Source organism: Lagopus muta, chromosome 5, assembly GCF_023343835.1.
Source record: "Lagopus muta isolate bLagMut1 chromosome 5, bLagMut1 primary, whole genome shotgun sequence".
NCBI classification, from domain to species: Eukaryota; Metazoa; Chordata; class Aves; order Galliformes; family Phasianidae; genus Lagopus; species Lagopus muta.
Genome location: NC_064437.1, coordinates 43,862,085 through 43,880,905, shown reverse-complemented (window position 1 = coordinate 43,880,905; position 18,821 = coordinate 43,862,085). Strand labels below are relative to the sequence as shown.

The 18,821-nt window shown below is 32.2% G+C and overlaps 2 protein-coding genes across 33 annotated transcripts in view; one reads left to right on the top strand and one right to left on the bottom strand.

The window, feature by feature from the left end:
* The window catches only part of RPS24 (ribosomal protein S24), a 559,366-nt gene that overhangs the window by 45,428 nt on the left and 495,117 nt on the right, over positions 1-18,821 (top strand). The gene's annotated exons all lie outside the window — the stretch shown is intronic.
* The window catches only part of KCNMA1 (potassium calcium-activated channel subfamily M alpha 1), a 436,284-nt gene that overhangs the window by 141,287 nt on the left and 276,176 nt on the right, over positions 1-18,821 (bottom strand). For all 31 annotated transcript variants that reach the window (XM_048946538.1, XM_048946532.1, XM_048946533.1 and 28 more), the window contains 4 exons: positions 12,978-13,053; positions 8,372-8,447; positions 6,203-6,373; positions 4,329-4,420 (listed from right to left, as the gene is read on the bottom strand). In XM_048946538.1, coding sequence (XP_048802495.1) covers positions 4,329-4,420; positions 6,203-6,373; positions 8,372-8,447; positions 12,978-13,053 — 415 coding nt within the window. The remainder of the gene's footprint in view (positions 1-4,328; positions 4,421-6,202; positions 6,374-8,371; positions 8,448-12,977; positions 13,054-18,821) is intronic.

The following is an 18,821-nucleotide window of genomic DNA, read 5'->3' as shown; positions in this document are numbered from 1 at the left end:
CAATAACTAAGCTATATATTCCAGTGTGATATTTAATACTTAATTTTAAATCTTCAATATTTAATTCATTTTACTAGTTTTCTATAACCATATTTATGATGTTTATGATATTCTATCATCGTTGACTAATAAACATATATTCAGGAAAAGTGAAAAATAGATTACCTGAATATAACTTTTTCTCAAGTATCATTTAATTATTTATTCCTTGGTTCTCTAGCATGTTTCCCAAAGTTTGAGTAAGATATGCCCTATGGAATACCACAGACATTTTTAAGAGTGATGACATTATGCTTGATGATGAACAGATTCATAAGAATTTAAACCTCATTATAAATTTCTATTCTGCATTTTAAAATTCTTTGTAATTTTCAGAAAACATTTTTCACATGAGACTCATTTAAAGACTCCAAGACTCATTTAAGTCTCACAAAAAATCTTTCAGGTAGTTACTAGTCAATTAATAATAGAAATATTGTATCAGTAGAACACCAGCTAATAAATGAAGAACAGAGGTAACATCTGCTTTGCAAAAGATATAAAATCATGCACTAGAGTATTCATTTATGAAGATGAACTGTAATGAAAAGTGGTATGGAATATACTGCTGATATGATAAAGAAAAAAAATTATATGATAAAAGAAAAATTAAAACTTCACTAAGATACTTCTTAACAATATAAATAAATATTTTTGTAGCAATGATAGCTCCTTATGCCTGAATTTTATTTTCCAATTACATCTTAGATATTTTTTAATATCAGAATGTTTTCTTGTCTTTACAAGCTTAGAATCTGATCTTCTCCGTATCATTTGTACTTGGCGATTGTAGACGGAAAAAAATTGTTTGTTGTTCATAGAACTGAACTCAGTAAGATTTTTTTTCTCATCTACTCATCATCAATTTAGTGTATCAGGGTACACTGTAAATACAGAGTTTCCTGGTGAAGTGAGCTGTGATTTGTAGCAAATCGTTATTAGCACTAATTTTGTTACTTATGGAACATCTCATTGCTTACAGGTCTAATATTCAAGAAAAGGATTAGTATCTTTTTGGAGTAACTTCTCATTTATTTAATTTTTCTAGGTTGAGACTGTGTCAATTCATCATCAAACGTACATATTTGGTCTTGGCCACACTTCCTATTGATATAATAGTATGTATTTTACTGTTTATACGTCGAAGGATTTTTGTTGGTTTAACAGGCAAAAAAAAATTCCCGCTTTGTGTTCTTCAAGACCTTGCAAATCTCATCACAGGAATACCTTATAAAGTAGATATTAAAAAAAAAAAAAAAAAAAAAAAAAATCCATATGGATTTCTGAAACCAAGCTATCTAGTAAATTTAATCAGTGATAATTGCAAACTGCATATAAACTACCTCAGTTTCTCAACTCTGTACGTCTCATCTAAGAGAGTAGAATGTTTCTTTAGTGTGTAAAACATTTCCTGTATAGTTAATGAGCCTTTCCATGACCTTACTGGCTGAAAAACAAAATGAAATGTGAAATAAAAAATATCTTTTTTATTTATTTTTTTCTTTAGTAAGAGAAATCTATACAAATACTTCTTACACATACACTCCAGCTGCTTCAACAGTTAAAATTCTTTACCAATGCTTTCCTTGTAGTAAAGACATGTAGTACAATCCTTAAGAGGTACACAATCATATGTTAATTTTAACTTCCTATCTAAATTTTTGGTGGTAGTATAGAAGCATGTTATTCCACAGACATAATTCACAAGGACATGTGCATAAACATTTATAGAAATGCTACAAAGCAGATTGCATATAGTTATCTATTTTGGAGAAAGAACTAAAAGTATACACATCTGCTATTTTAAGTGTTGAAGCAGTATCTTTCAACAAAATTTACCTCCCTTCATTTTGTACTTGCATTTAATTTTATCTGGAAACTTTCTGACATTAGAACTAGAACAAATGTAGTTTCCCATTATGTATGCTGCCAGAATCTATGCTTGGTTGCTCAACTAAAGAGCTTATATTGCTAATTACTACCACATGCCCAAATCCCAAGCAGAGGAAAGCTTATTGGTTCTGACAATCCATTCTCTCAACACTGAATTCCAAATGAAAACTTAAATTTTGGCCAAACATAACATTTCATCAATCTTGTTCTACTGACTGCAAAAGCAACATCAAAAAAAGGATTACTAATAGCTTTTTACTGTGCAGTTCCCAAGTTTAGATTCTTTGATGAAAGACCCACACAAGCAAAAGACTTCTTTATACTACTCAGTAATTAATATTTGAACCAGAAAACAATGCATTAAGTAAATCGAACATTTTGCATGCTGATGACAGAGCTGTTTCAATTGAGAAGTTATATGGGCAGTAGAGATCTGCAGAATAAGCACTGAGTGAGCTAAAAAAAAGACAGTTTATAAAAAGACAAAAAAGAAAAGGAGAGAAAACAAAATGAAGCACGCCCCAAAGCTAGCAGGAAGTCTTTGAACAGGAATTGAGGTTTTCAGGATGTGGGATTCTGACTGAAGATCAAGTCCTAGTTTAGAGGCAACTGAGCAATGCTGGGTACTAGTGACAATGTAGAAAGTGAGAGACTAGAACTCTGTATTTAAAATGGTTTTTAAAATATATTCACCTCTTGTAACTCTTTTGGAGTTACAAGAGTGAAAAATGAGGTGCAAATTCTGTATTTGAAAATCCTCTTCTTAGAAAACAAAGTATGAACACAAGCATGAAACTGAGTAAGTCTCTGTCACAAATAAACATTTTGGGAACTGTCAGAAATAAATGAAGACTTTTTTTTCATCTTTATAAATGAATTATGATTTATGTTTGCAGTATTAGATTTTGCAGTAAAAAATAACTTTAGACACTGGATGGTACCTTAAAAATGGAAAGCCTGAAGTTGTCATTTACGAGTCATTATGACTATTATTGAATATGTAACAGTATTAGAATAAAACAAATATTGTTCTTCGACCCAGTGATTTAAACCAGTACTCTCAAATTAGTTCTTTGGGGCAAATGTAGTCTTTCTTCTCTACAAGGAGAAGAAATAATTTGATGAAATCATGATTTACATCTGCAAAACCATGCATGGGAGATAACTTAGGGTGAACAAGGTGAAAACCCTTTCTGCTTGAAGTATGGAAAAGGACAAATTAGATAATTTCCTAAAGTTCCTTCTTTTTGTTCTATGGAAAGGATTTTATATAATTAGTCTTTTGTGGTAAATACATATATCTGCTAGAGAATTTCACAAACATATGTAATGAAACAGAAGATGGCAACATTAATGGTGATAAAAATAAAATAATATATCTGCATTTACGTCTGATTTATTGAAGGCCAGATCTCAGATCTAGATGTTGGGACTGCCAGAAAAAGACGTTTTTAACTTGGTCATGAAAACAAACAGACTTTCAACAGAAATGTAATGGGTTGAAACGGTCTAATAAAAACTACCTGTTGCTACCAACCAAAATGATTACTTTTTATTTTCATTTTTTTCCCACGCTACATTGATACTAAGGATAATACTTCCTCTTCTTTACAGTGGTTGTGGAAGAAAATAATTTTAAAACTCTTGGTCATACATTCATAAAACCACTATTTTTTGCAATATTCATATGCAATCAATAGGAGCTGCTTGAGATCCACATCTGTTATTTGAACAATAACAATCAGTATTATCAATTGTCTCAGACAGTTGTGGAATAATCCAATTGACATAAATATCTCATTTTTCACTCCAGCAAACTGAAGTTATCTAAAGAACTGATTTTCTCCAAAATCACATTAATTACCATTGTGACTTAGTTAAGAGATCACCAAATAATTAAACGATGCTCAAAAATGTGAAGGGATGTTAATCTCTTTCCAGAAGCTAGCTGCATATGCAAAAGCAAGATATTTATTTATTCATTTATTTATTTTTTCAATTTGTATCAGTGTTCTCTTGAAGCAGGAACATAATGTTGTGACTTGTACCGTAGCATTAGCCCAGGTCTCCAACTATAGTGTGACAGTTCTCCAGTGGTAACATCTGAAGTCAAGCAATACAGCTTTTTAAGCTGCAGGTCAGCTATTACCACCTTCAGGGTATCTTTAAAGTCACACAACCACACCTGGTCTTTTTTGACTTACTTTCTGCCTCGGGTTGAGTTAAAAGTCCCGCCGTATTTCTTCCGATTAAGGATGAGAGCAGCAATTTCTGGCACGTAGCGAGCAAACATTGCCTACATGCATGAAACAAAAACACAAAAAAAAAAAAAAGAAAATGGCATGCAGAGAGTGTTCTACTGCAGCAGAGGCAGCAGAGCCTCTTGGGATACTTACTTTCTTCCACTAACCGCACTATAGGAACCACCATATTTCTTGCGGTTTCCTATTAACTCTATGATTTCAGGGACGTAGCTGGCAAACATGGCCTAAGAAGAAGACAGGAGACAGAAGAAAAGACTAAAAAGATAGGCCAAAGAAAGGGGGATGATGAATATTTTCAAGAGATAAATATTTTTAAGATCTGAAAATGCAAAAGAATTAGATCTACAAAGGTGTTTAAAAAGAAAATTTTAAAAATGTAAAAGTTCTTATCAAACAAAACAAGAGGGTTCAATGTAAAAGTTGGTCTTAGAGAAGGTGCATGTTTTATAAATTAAAAAAATGGCCAAAAGAGGAAAAATAGGTACACAAAACAAAAGAAGAACAAAATTAATTCAAGCTGTTAAATAATCACAAGGTACAGTTACGTCTAATTCTTCTTGAAAAGGGGAAGGTAAAAAAAATACTCATCTTGACTGGAAAGAAAAAAAAAAAGAAAAAAGAACAAAACAAACAAACAAAACAACAACAACAACAAAAAAAGCAAAGCAAAATTTAAAAAAATATCACCACCAAAAAAAAAAAAAAAACCCCACAAAAAATATTATCACAATGGATTTCTATGGATATCACAACAGATTTCTATTTTTTAAAAATAAAAAAAGAAGTTTTCCCCTGTGATTAGGATCTCAACAAAGACAAAAAGATAGAGTCAGGGGCAAATCTTCCTTCTGAAGAACAAAACAATCACCACTACCCCCAAAAATTCTTTTTCAAAAGGTTTTGTTTTTAAAAGGATTTGAGTAACATGTGAAAGAAAAAAAAAAAAAAAAAAAAAGATTTTAAGGAGAAAATAAAAATTATTCTGCCATGTTTTGTCCAACAAACATCTCCCTTGTGGCTGGATACTTCGAAGAGCTACTGCCAGTTGGCATGACCTCTGTCCTTGTTTGTCAATAAACATAGATGGAAATGCATACATATACTTTTATATATGTACCTGTGTGTCTGACATATATGGTATTCATAAAATCATTTTATACATATCACTCCATAAGGTGTATGTATATGTGAAATCAGTATGAGAGTAAAGTAACAAAAAGGATATGTATGTATGTGAATTAATATATATCATTAATTGTCTGTACAGCACTTACCTTGCACTGTCTGAATAATGAAATAAACCTTGCTGCTTTAGAAAAAACATTGCAACAGGTTCCATAGAATTACTAATAGTGATAAATAATAGAAAAGCTGATAGAAGACAACTAGCAACCTTGGTGCTTTGTACATATAGGACAAAGAACACCAGAATTTGCTGATATAAAATGGTACTGGTTATGACCATGCTTCATGTGACAAACTGAATTAAAATTGAGCTATGTTACATGAAACGATGTTTGAAATTAAAGAAAATGTGCTTTGCCATCATCAGGGTCAGGCAAGCTGCTCTTTAAGGCAGTCCAGAGCCACAGTGTTTGTTGGAATTCTGGGAAGGAACACAGAAGGATGGGTAGGACTTCTGAAACCGCAAAGTGCCTTTAAGTATCAATATTATGCTTAAAAATATGCCCAACATTCAGTCACAGAAAAGTAAAATACTAGGACTAAGTTTATAAGCAGAAATGCTAAGGCACTTCATGTATTCACATGCATTACTTATTTCAGTGGTTTATAGAAATTCTGACTCCTATGACTGTCAGAATATTTATCTTTAGAAAAAATATAGTGTATTAAAATTATTTAGGAGTTTTAGAATTAATTTTAATTTATTAAGTTAAATATTATTATTTCTTCAGTTATAGCACTGAGATTGAGATATACAGAATAAGAACTAAATTAGAAGAAACTAATAAAAATGAAAAACAGTAATATATATATTTTTTTACCAATCCCCCAAGGATGAAGAAGACCATGAAAAGGCGACCAAGGGTTGTTTTTGCATAAACATCTCCATAACCAACAGTAGACATTGTAACCATCAGTAAATAAACGCATTCCCAATACGTTAACTGTTGATTATTTTGAAAATTTTCCCAAGGATCCCCTGAGTTCTCCACCTAAAATGAGAAAGGAAATACACAGTGAATAAACTAAAAGTACCATAAAATATCTCTACTGATACAAAAATACACATATTTTATTGGCAGATAATACTCTGGATAAATAAAACTCTGGATCCCGTTCTGTGATTTGTTTTGAACATACAGAGGACCCAGGATTATAGATTTACCATTCTCTTGCCAATACACATAGAATTGCCACTGCAACTGTTTATCGAGAAAAGTTTTTCCATTCACTACTAAACAATATACATTATTAAAGAAAAACTAGGGCTTATTTGATATCAATTTGTCCGGATATTTTTTCAGATATTACTTCCAATGCAATTATTCCACTTAATATTTTTGTTATATAATATGATATAGGTATTTATGACATTAGTGACTTATCACTGACTTGGAAAAGTGACAGAAGTTATAAATTTAACAGCAGGAAAGAAGTATACGAGTATACTCTGTACGCATAATAGCTATTAAGTTTTGTTCCACACTAGGAAACCTAAAGATTGAGAATTCCTACAGCAGAAAAAAAAAAAAAAAAAGAGAAAATCTCCTTCTATCTGATGTAATTTTTAAAATGGTAAATTCTATGTTTTTTTGTTTTGTTTGTTTTTAATTCAAATCTAGAAAAAGTGAGTGAATCTGTGTTTAAAAAAAAAAAAAAAAAGAAAAAAAAAAAAGCTGCAGTGGCCCAAATGAATGTATTACTGTTAAATGAGAAATATATCACAAAAAATACCACCCAAAACCTCAGTTCATCTTCCTAAGACTGAAAATTAAACACTGACTTCTTCACACTGGTAACCAGTGATGGGACATGTGGAAATGGCACATAGCTGGGTGTCAAGGCAAGTTCAGGCTACTTAAAAGGACAGAATTGTTTACTCTGAGGAAGGTCAAACACTGAAACCAGCTTCCTAGGTGGGTGTTTGATGCCCTGTGTCTGTTAGCATTCAAGAGGTATCACTGGATAATGCCTTTAGTAATATGTTTCAAAGTTTGATTAGCCCTGAACTAGTCAGGAGTTCTATCTCTGCGTGTCCCTGCCAACTCAACTAGTCCATTTCATTCTAAATGATTTCTGGTATAACTAGAGGACAAGCATTCTGAATTGTATCTTATGTAGACAAATGTAGCCCAAGGTAATTTAAGTGAAGTCAACCAAATTCTTCAGTTGAAGTTATTTTTAAAGTCTGGATTAACACCAATATCATCAAATCATAACATTACTTCAAAATCATCCTAACTTATTACTGCCCTGAAATTTTCCTGATTCTAAATTCATCATAAAATGTCCTTAAAGGACAAATATTTAGTTATATTTAATTATATTTAGCAAGTAACTTAGCAAAAGCTATTGTTTTTAAATTTGAAAACATGCAAAAGACACATACCTTTTATATACAAGTATATTAATATTTATGAAATGATTTGTAATTCTATATGAAGCATCTTATACTTGTCAGGTATTTTTAAGTGCAGAATAACAATTATGACAAAAAAGTATACTATCAGTGACAAATAGAAAAATCAAACACTAGAAATCTAAGAGAAAAGCAGAAGGAATGCTATCCTAAATGGTTGCAATTCCACTGCATCTTGTGGAAATACAGAATGGCTTTCTTCTCTAGCACAACCATTGATTTTCCAGGACCTCACTCTCATTTCATACTCAGACGTCCCATTCCAGGAAGCACTTTGAGTAGTTATTTAGGCAACATTGCCACCTACTGGTTAAGTATTATCATTCAGGAAGTTATAATAGTTCAAGTCTCACACTTATCTATTGCTGAAACTAAATATAGGGGTTAAGACATAGATTAGTATTACTTATAAAATAATATTTGAGTAAAAGCTGAAAACTGAAGAAACGTCAATTTTTTTTAATTGTTATTTAATAATGAAATGTACTAAGGGATCATTCAGAATAAGACAATTTCAGATAATAAGGCAGTTGTGAAAGAAAGCCAAAGAAATATTTGCAAACATGCTTACCAAATGTATGAACCCAGCTGCTGTCAGCCATGTGCTGATAAATATAGAGCACAGATTCACTAGCTTGATGGAATTACTGTGGAGAAAAAAAAAAGAAAAAGAACATACTTTGGAATTTATCGGACATTCCTCTCACTACTCTTTCAATTTTCCTTTCTGTACACATCAGCATTTAAACACATTCAAACATTCTGATGTCCTGGAATACATCCACGCAGACACAGTGAATTAAACAAGGTAATGCCAGCTACCATTGTCTGCTGAACACTGTATTTCCACCCATGACTGACTGATGCTTTCTGAATTATTTCATTTTTCATTAGCTTGTATGCTTTTTCCATACTCTTTTTTTTTGTTGTTGTTTTTGTTTTTGTTTTTTTTTACCCCAGACTTGATGAGGCTTTAAATGCCAATGTCAAGAAGATTTTCAGTGCTGACTCATTGCTAATACTTGCAAATATTATCATAGAGCAAGACCATCTTTCTAGAGATACAGCAAGCAGTAATGAACTATTGCAGCCAGTCTGTGAATGCCAGACTGGTTTTGAGGGGAAAAAAATAGGATTACCAAACTTGGGTATTTTGTTTCTGTGTAAAGTCCTAAGTCATTTTCAAATTAAATCATAACATATCTCATAATTCACACTGACAGTTTCAAAAACAAAACAAGAGAAACCCCACAAATTCTTTTTAGCCCTCCTGAGTACGATATACTCTACTGTAGACAAAGGTGATTTTAAAGCAGGAACCTCACACTGAGTTCAGCAGAAAAGCACTATACTGAAGAGCTTGTGGAAAAGGTTTAAGTAAAGCCTGGTCCTTCTATTCTAAAAAATATTACTGCAATTTGAAAAGCTAGGAGTTACATCCAGCAAATACACAATGAACTGAAGTTATCTATTATTACGTGTTAAAGACCTTACACTTTCAAGGAATTTTATTGAAAATAGCTCTCCTCTGTTTTTGAAAACACATTCAGAAAGAATGAACACATTATCAGAAAACTCATGATTTCCAAGCCAGTGTGTTCCAAAAGAAGAAATACTGGGGGGGGGAGGGGGGGGGGGGAAGTAGTTGTTTTGGTAGTAGTCATAGTAGAAATGTAGTGATAGAGTTGATTAATATTTATTTTTCTAACTAATTGAGGACAATTTCTAACCTAAGTTGACAAATGAAACTGGAAAATTAAACAGATAGTTCCACTGAACATAATTTTTAACTAGTACAGTTGAGTGGGCAACTGTAGGGACTAGTAAAGATACACAACTGGCTAACAAATGACAGTTGCTGTAATGATTACTGTACTCAAGTTTATGAAGCCATGCCTTCATTTTTACAATTAATTAATGCTCATGCACATCAAAGCATATCCGCTGTGACAGTTTATTAAGGTTTGTTTGGTTAATTTTAACATTTTGTTAATAACAGCATTCATAATACCACAATAATGTCAGAAGACACTAATCTCTAGGTGCCTAGATTAAACAAAATGATAGAAATTATACTGACGTAAAGTTTCATTATGAAAAGCTAAATATAATTCTTCACCTGAATTTAGGTCAGAAGAAACTCTCAGTGCAATAAAACAACAACTGTTCTCCACATATTACTGTAATATATGTAAATGACTGCAGTCATTAAAAATATCTTCTCATTATGTGTTTAAAAATTTTTATTTTTTCAGGTTTATTAAAAATTGTACCTTCTCTGTCCTCTATGAAATACGCCTGTGTTTCTGCCAGAGTCTAAATATAGATGAAAGATTAGTCACAAACATTTTTCTGATCTTTAATCTCTTTGCAACATCTGTGCAAAATCCCTTAGTGTGAGCCCTAAGTCCCTGCAGTTTTGTTGAGAAAATATTTGAAAGCCATGAAGTAGAGAAATTTCCAAATCAACATCACACAACTCTATTTTATAAACACAGGAACATAAAATATTCTGATATTTAAATGCCAATGTCAAGATGTATTTCATTTCAGAGTAAGGAAACAAATAGATTACTGGCAGAGGAATATCTTCTAATAGGCCAAGGTAGATCTTTGCTTTAGTTGTTCTTTTCAAATAAAACAATAATTATGTTCTCATGATTTTCTCATTACTTTGCTGATCGTGTCAATATCTGAATGTGTTTGAAAACCATTTTTAAGTGGTGCTCGGGGACATGATTTAGCAGAGGGTTGTTAGGGTAGTATGGTTTGGTTGGGATTAGACTTGAAGATCTGCAGAGTCTGAGCAATTCTGTTATTCTATGATTAATGTTAACCACAATGAAATACTTCATTAAATTACCTCCATATTTTTTCAAATGAATGCATATAACCTTAAATAGCTATGTCTTTTTTTTTTCTCTTATTTTATATAATAAAAGCATCTTTTTTTTTCTTTTCTATAATATACTTTCAGAGCTAATAATGAAATACTGAATTTACTGTTTTAGTTCAGCAGGTTGAGTACTGTCATTAGTTCTTGGTCTTTATTATAGACAAACTACGAAGTTGAAAATTTCATGAAATCTTTATAAGTGGTAGGCAAGGACTATTGAAATTTCTTAAGTTAACAAGGTTTTTAGACCCTTCTAAGCAAAACAATTTTGCAGTAACTGGTCAAAACTATAAAATACAAAATGAAAATTTATGGTAATAATGAGAATTTATGGCTACTGTATGTAACTGAAACACTGCTCAATTTTAAATAAGTAGATTTTATTTAATTGAACAGGGATTTAATGAGGATAACAGCATCAGTCCTCTGGCTCTCGAAAAATTTCTAAAGATTGTTCATTAGACACAAGTGCTCAGCACTTTCAGTTTAGTTTTGTGGAGTTTTTTTCAGAAAGATTAATAACGCAGAAATAGAAACTTCCACTAAAATAGTATCTTGATACTCTAACAGCATATGTGTATCCATCACCTACACTATCTGTTTTCTGGCCATTTGTTGCAGATTGATTCATTCACTTTACAAAATGCTGCTTTGTGAACATCGATAGTATTCAAATAATTAAGTTCACTTCAGGTTTACTAAAATACACAGAGCAGACATGTTTTTCCACTGAAGAAATAGGAACAGGGAAAAATAAAAAAAAAAAAATTGAGGCACCTATTGTTCTTAAGTTAAATAAACTTTACTACTGATGAGCTGCTGGCGGTTAATCAGTCAAGTAAACTGAAACTGTCACATTAGAAACTCTGCTTTGCAGCCTTAGTAAAGGTTGTAAGCATTTGGGTTTTACAGATATTTAGGCATTCAGATAGAAAATTATAGAGACACTATCTAATCTAACATTTAAATTTCTACTAGAAAAAAATGCTATTATAATGAATCAGTTAAACTTAAGTTAGCAAGCTGTGAATAAACTGCAGTTGATCAATACAATATCCCTACACTTATGGACCTAGAAGTTTACAAATTCATCACTTCTGACTTTATCTAAAACCATTTGAGTTTATGGGACATTTCTATTAGTTGCCATGTCCTCTGGTGAGGTTGTTCTTGTGTCAAAAATACTGGATATTCTGAGCTTCTGGACAAATTTTTCACTTTCTTTAACAAACTGGTAATAATCTAAGCTAATGGGCTAACATTTTCCCTACATGTTCATTAATTTCTCTATTTATCAAGGACTGGACTTCTTACAGTCACACAGCTGAAGATATACAGATTTTAAGAGACTAGAGCACATAAAATAGTTTTAAGCTTAAGGACTGAAAAATCAGCTCTTCACTATGAGCATCTACAATTCTCAAGGTTCTATTTACTCATCACAACCAGTTTACAGGGGATGTGGACACAGTTTCTTGCTTACAAAGTTCTCACACAAGCTTCTCAACTAATGGAGAGAATATAGTATTTTAGAATTGAACTGAATTTACATTAATTATTGGAAGGCTGGTTCAATTCTTTAGCTGGGGTAATTTAAGGAGTGATAAAAGGCAAAGCATCTACAGCAGTGAAGCAGGGAAGGTTCCTGTTTTTTTGTTTTTTTTTTTCCCTCAGAGTGATCTTTTGTTCCAACCTATGCTTTTTCCACACAATTAACATGTATTATTGGCCTAAAGAATATGTGAAAAACAAAGTTAATCAGAGGAGTTTAAAGTGTTCTTTGAAAGGAATGCTAATGGCAGTGAACACAATAGAAACATAGCTGTGTGTAAAATTATTTTTTTATGTGAGGAAGGATGCTCAATTCAAAAGAACTGAAGTAGAGCCACAACAATTATTTTTTGAAATGCTTTTTAGCAGTATTCCTGAATTAATTGAATTAATTTCCGTTATGTAAGGCAGTGGAATACAGACTGACAATGTGGAAATAAGTAACATTTAATCAGTGAAGAGCTATGCAATTCATTCTGCTCTGAATTTATCAATATTCAATCAGATATTCCAAGCAAAATCTTCTCCTGATAACACGGAAAAAAAAATGTTTACTCTGGTAAATCAGTGGTCAGCTATGTAAAAATTTTGAAGAACAGATATTGAACTTCATTCTTTTGGCTGATTCTTTTTTCTGACAAAAAAAATCATATATTACTAGGACCACTAACAGAAGCCATTTAAGTTACGCCATCAATACAACCACTCAAAATATAATTAAATGTCTTACCTTGTTTTAAGGATATTCAGAAACTGCAATATTTCTGAAAACTGTATCAGTCTAAGGGCTCTTAAAAATCTTAAACCTGCATTAAAGAAAAAAAGACTCTAGTAAAGAATAATCGAAATTCTAGCAACACTTCATTTACAAAGACAGCGATCATGAAAACAACATAGGCAGCATACAGTCTGTCAAATACCTTTGAAGTGTTCCTCCATATTTAACAGTTTCAAGATCCTCACCAGTCCTTTTTGGAATAGTTTTAAACTTAATTCCTTAACTGCTGAGGTATTCTACCGGAAAAACTCAGTTTAGCCGGGAAGCCATGGAAGGAGATTAATTGGCTGAAAGCTAAGAGGGAAAAAAGCCTCTTTGAGGTTCTGTTGGCTGTTCTAACACACATGACCTTCTCTTCAGACTGCCAAAGACACGTACAGACCTGAAACTTCTCAATTTTCCAAGCTCCCATGATGCTTAGTGAAAAATAAGAGATTATGAGCAAAAGATCTGATAACCCAGATAAACTAGACTGTGGATATGCCTGATTACATTGGCAAATCTTAATGACGTAAAATCTTTTATTGCAATAATGCCCCTATCTCCACCGTAATTTCCAAAAAAATCAAGTAGTACAACAAGAGGACCACACACTCTCTCCTAAAAGTTTCAAATTTGCTATATAATTATTTCTATTTAAAAAATAGAAGTTTTGTGTTGAAATCAGGTTGCCTGAGTAGCAATTCCTAGACGACTGTAAAGCCAATGAGAGAGAGTATGCAAAAGAAAATACTGTAAAAGATTAAGGGCTTAAATTATTAAAGGAGACTTATTCTGATTCTAAATTGGCTACAGACCTCTGGCATATGAATAAGGGTACATAGTGTACAAACACACATCTTATAACATTGAAACAGCACTTTCAGGATATTTTTTTAGTAAACAGTGCAGCCAAGAGTTTCAGGATATTTTCAGGATATTTTTTTAGTAAACAGTGCAGCCAAGAGTTACTTAAAAAATTGTATAATATGCTATTGTGAGTATTGCAAGGCAGCTTCTTGTCATTCAATCTCGTGTGTTATAAAACATTTTTTCTCCCTAGAAACTTAAGGAAAACAATTAAACATCAGCACAACCTTTCTCATCCCAGTGAAGTTCAGAGGTTTCCTTCAAAAGTAAAGTTGTATGTGGTCAGATGTATGCTAAATCAAGGCTTTATTTTAACAATACTATAGAAAAGTTGCTAAATAAATTTTTTACTCTTGTTAAGGCTCACAGCTATCCTTAATAGAGCTATCCTCTTATTTGTGTACCATACATATACAAAGTTTATAGAAAGTGTGTAGCTCTTAAGATTAATCACAACTTGAAAAGTGGATTTGGGGATCTCAGCAGAAAAAGCCATAAAATGATGCTTAATAAGTCCAAATTTCAGATCCATTTGCAAGTAGAAGGTGATCATTTTATATCAAATTTCTCAAACTACAAGACACTGCTTCTGCTGTGCTTGCAGGAGTAGTCCTAGTAGCGCTAGAGTTCTAGCAGTTCCTAGAACTGAAACGTTCAAAATTGTGTACATTTTGAAATTGTCCACTCCCTAGCAAATTTTTAATAAACATATCACGGAAGAAAAATAGCTCATTTCAAATGCACTGCAACTAAAGAGAATTTAAAGATATATCCATTGCAATGTTTCAAAAAGAAGCATAAGAAAGAGAGAAAGAGAGAGAGAAGGAGAGAGAGAATTACAGAGGCTTTAAGTCCAGCTTCCGTGACCTACAAACAGAACTTGCTTGTACAGAATCAGCTTGTAACCTCTGCATCTTGTCTAGGACACTACTTTGGGGCTTTGTTTTTTCACTAAGGAAACTTCAGTGCATTGCCTGTTCTGCATAGTTCAAGCACGAAAAACTCAAACCATAGATAAAAAATTTTCCTTATCATGACAGAATCTAAATCCTTTCCATTTATCTAACCTTTTCAATAACTGAATAAATCTGTTAGATTTTTGCACCCGTGCCATTTTAGATGATCTTTGGTACTTCCTGTCTTGTAGATAATGAGTTTACAACAAGAATATATGATTTAATAAGAATCTCATCCCATATTCATAGTATGAAGACACAAGTCATAAACCCTATGAAAAGCCAGATTCTGTAAATGATATATAAAACTTCAGAAGCTGTCATGAACCCTATATGACACTACTTCATCATATTTTCCAGAAAACTTGTTGATATAAATATATATTTTTATTTTTTTTTTTTTTTTAGAAAAATTAAACGAAATTAATTGAAATAGAAAATTAAAATAGACTACAAGAAGCAACACCTAGGAACAAACTGTAAGCACAAAGCTCAAATGAAATAAGATCACCCCTGAATGTATGTTATTCATATCATCTTGCACTTTGCAAGGTGATGATGAATATACTGAGCAATTCCTAAGAGGAAAAGTCCAATAAACACTTCATTTTGGTTCTGGAATTAACAATATATCAAAGAGTGCAATCATGTATATAACATAAACTGATGACATAGTAATCCTCACAGCAATAACCCTGCTGCAGTGCAACTGTTGTCGGATTAAAGATGGCCCAAATTATTCAGTGGGTAGTTTACCATGAATCCACATGAAAATTAAGCAAAGTTAAATAGAAAAGATTTTGGGTAGTCTTACTCAAGAATAATAACAATGGATCCATAAAGAATAGCTAGGTTATGAAAAAAAAGCATATGAAATAACTGACACAATTTCCCATGTCATGATCTCCCACTGTTCCAAATCAAATTTGACTCATTTAAAAATAAGAATTTCTTTCATGTTCACCAACTCACCAGGAATAGAAATTTATGACATTTTCTTACACATCAAGGATACTAATCAAAAATCTATAATGAGAACACTAATAAAAAAATTCATTCATTTTCAAAAGCTGTGTGAGATACTACTACTCTTATATTTAAAGAATACAATCAGTAATTCAAATAAAATAGATTGTTATGTAATATAGTTATGCCAATTTGCACTGTGAATGTTTAATGGGATCCTGTCTTCTAAAGTCAACTGACCAATCTGCTAAAAGCCAGACTCAAGGATTATTTGCAATTTTGCCTCCTCAATTCTTCCTTGGCAAAAGGTTTTATGTTGGAACATTCTTGTGGGATCTAACTGGAATAGAATATTATCCTCTATTACAAAATGAAAAAAAATATATCAAAAGGTTTAATTCACTTAGAAATTCTCTCCAATCAGATAAAAAATACACATGCTTCTTCACTGAGCTAATCTTAGTTTCTAAATTCAAGACCAAGGTGTGTTTCCAACCTGGAATTTCTGAGCTCTAAGATGAAGTTGAAGATTTCATAGATTTCTAAGCCAGAAAAGACTATTATGTTTATCAATTCAGATACTTTTAATATAAAAAAAATATTTTATTCCATAATTTCAGTCTAGTCCAATAATTTCAGTTGTACATATAACAAATAATTCAAATGAGCCTCAAAGTATACCACGGCATTATTTTCTAGCTGAGGAAATATTTGTTCATCTACATGTTTCAGCTATGACAACTAAAGAACAATTCTGAAAGTACACTGAAGATTTAAAATGTGTGTAGTAACTTGTATTATTTTATCAGATAATTTTCTAAATCACATAAGAGACTACTGGGAATAAAAGAAGTAATAGTGGGGAGGTTTTGTTTTTTTTTTAATTATAATTAATTTACATAATGCTTATACTTACTAGAGCAGATAATTTGCAAGAGGCAACCAGTAAGTCATTTGATTAAATTAAGCTAACAGAAAACACTAAATGTTTGTATTAACAACAGATTAAAAAAATAAAAGAGAACAAAAATATCACCAAGACTCCCAGAGGAGGAAATGAAGACAACTAAACAATTATTTATTCTTTATGAGATTCCAGAAAACAGAAATAGGAATTAGGATCTTTCCTTAATTCAACAAGAATTCAATCTAGTGAAACAGCATCAAGTATTACATTACGTCTTCAAACAAATACATATTACCTTTCTTATTTTCATATATTGCTTATTCTGAGAGTAGCATATTCAGAGGTACTGGTACAAGGACTCCACATCACAGAGATTTTGCATACCAACTACATTCTTTGCAAACCATTCATCCATTCACTAGAATTGTATCTTCAATGAATGATTTCACTATTCATGAAAATTATCAATGGCCACTGCTACTCTATTTGACTGAGACCATATGGTTTACAGAAGACTGAAAAAGCAAGAATCAGTACTAAGAAAACCAGAAAATTTTCTGAGATATATAGAATAGAGGGGTAATTTTGGGGATGAAAACAGCTCTGTTCTGAATGCCTTCACAATGTGCAGCAGAACAACCTGAGATTCCACTCCCTGTAGATGAGTGTCAAAATGAAAGCTCCAAGAACAATACAAGAAGAAGTAAGAGAATCTGCAACATAACCAAATTATTTTCATATATTTCCTTGCTATTATTATGCAAGTGTACATATGAACCAGGTTTCACTGCATCAAGTTAAGAATCTATATAGATTGCTACTAATTCCTTTCAAGCAGTGCCATATCATAATTGTTAATAAATATCTCCAATGCATATTTTTAATTTACATTTACACCTATTAAAATGATAGCCATCTAAAACAAAACAAACAACAACTCTATATCACTGTAGAAAATTACTTTCCATTCTTCAATAAAGACTATTATTTCATTTTATTTGGATATCAAACCCTTTTGAGAAGGCACTGCATATACAGGCACATTACATCATGCAAGACACAGAAGGAATTTTTCCTATACAGCAGCTGAAATCATATACCAGGAATGGAAAAAATAAATACAATATCTGTTAAGAATTGTTCTAGCACTAGAGACAGAATCACAAACTACATTTTGAAGAAAAAGTTTAGAGTTGGACCTTACCCCAGTATGAGCCGACCCTGTAACAAGACACCAAGGAGTTTCGAAAAGAATGCTGTTCTTCCTTCTCAGGGATATTATGTCCCGCTTTGACACGATATCCATTTTGGAATAGTTCTCCAAGAGACTTTTTACGTCTTCTGGTACTTTTGTAAGTTTCTGTACGCGTGCCCCCAGAAGGGCTGTGGTAGACTAAAATCTTGCTGGGAATCATTACTATCTATCTTCTGCACATAAGATGTATTGTGGTCCAGTCTTCAGTCACAGCATCCACTAACAATGAAGATATTCATACACACCTCTTTTTTTTCTAATTCAGTATTAACACAGAGAAAGCTCAGAATACTTTCTTTAATAGAATTTTTCTTTGGAAGCAGATTTACTTAACACGGCACAGTTTGCAAATTTGTATTATATACAAATTTTAACTTTACATGTTGTTATCAAAAGATAATTCAATATAATCTAACTCAGTTCTGTTAGCATGAAACAAACAGAATTCATGCAAATATAGAACTCAGCCTCACAAAACACCCTAGGAATATCACCAAGTGGATAGGCGAAACAAATCAGAGAACAGACAGGCAGGCAGGGCAGATGCTCCTCTGATCCGTGATGTACTAGAGCTTAAAAGCCATCTTCTATCCGGATATTACCACATAAGCTTCTTTCAGATACACCAAAGAACCACACCCATCAATTCAAAACCCTCAAATGTGATGCTGTTCACTTGAAATGAACAGGTACTCTCATAAAGAATATAGCTATAGCAGATCATAAAGGGAATTATTTGCTGTGTACTCTTTTCTTTGGCAATATACACGTGTGTCTTCTGGTGAAAGTTATTATGCAGAAGGCAGAGGTCACAAATCAGCCAACTCTTACAGGATTTATCCCAGATGAAATAAACCCCTGTA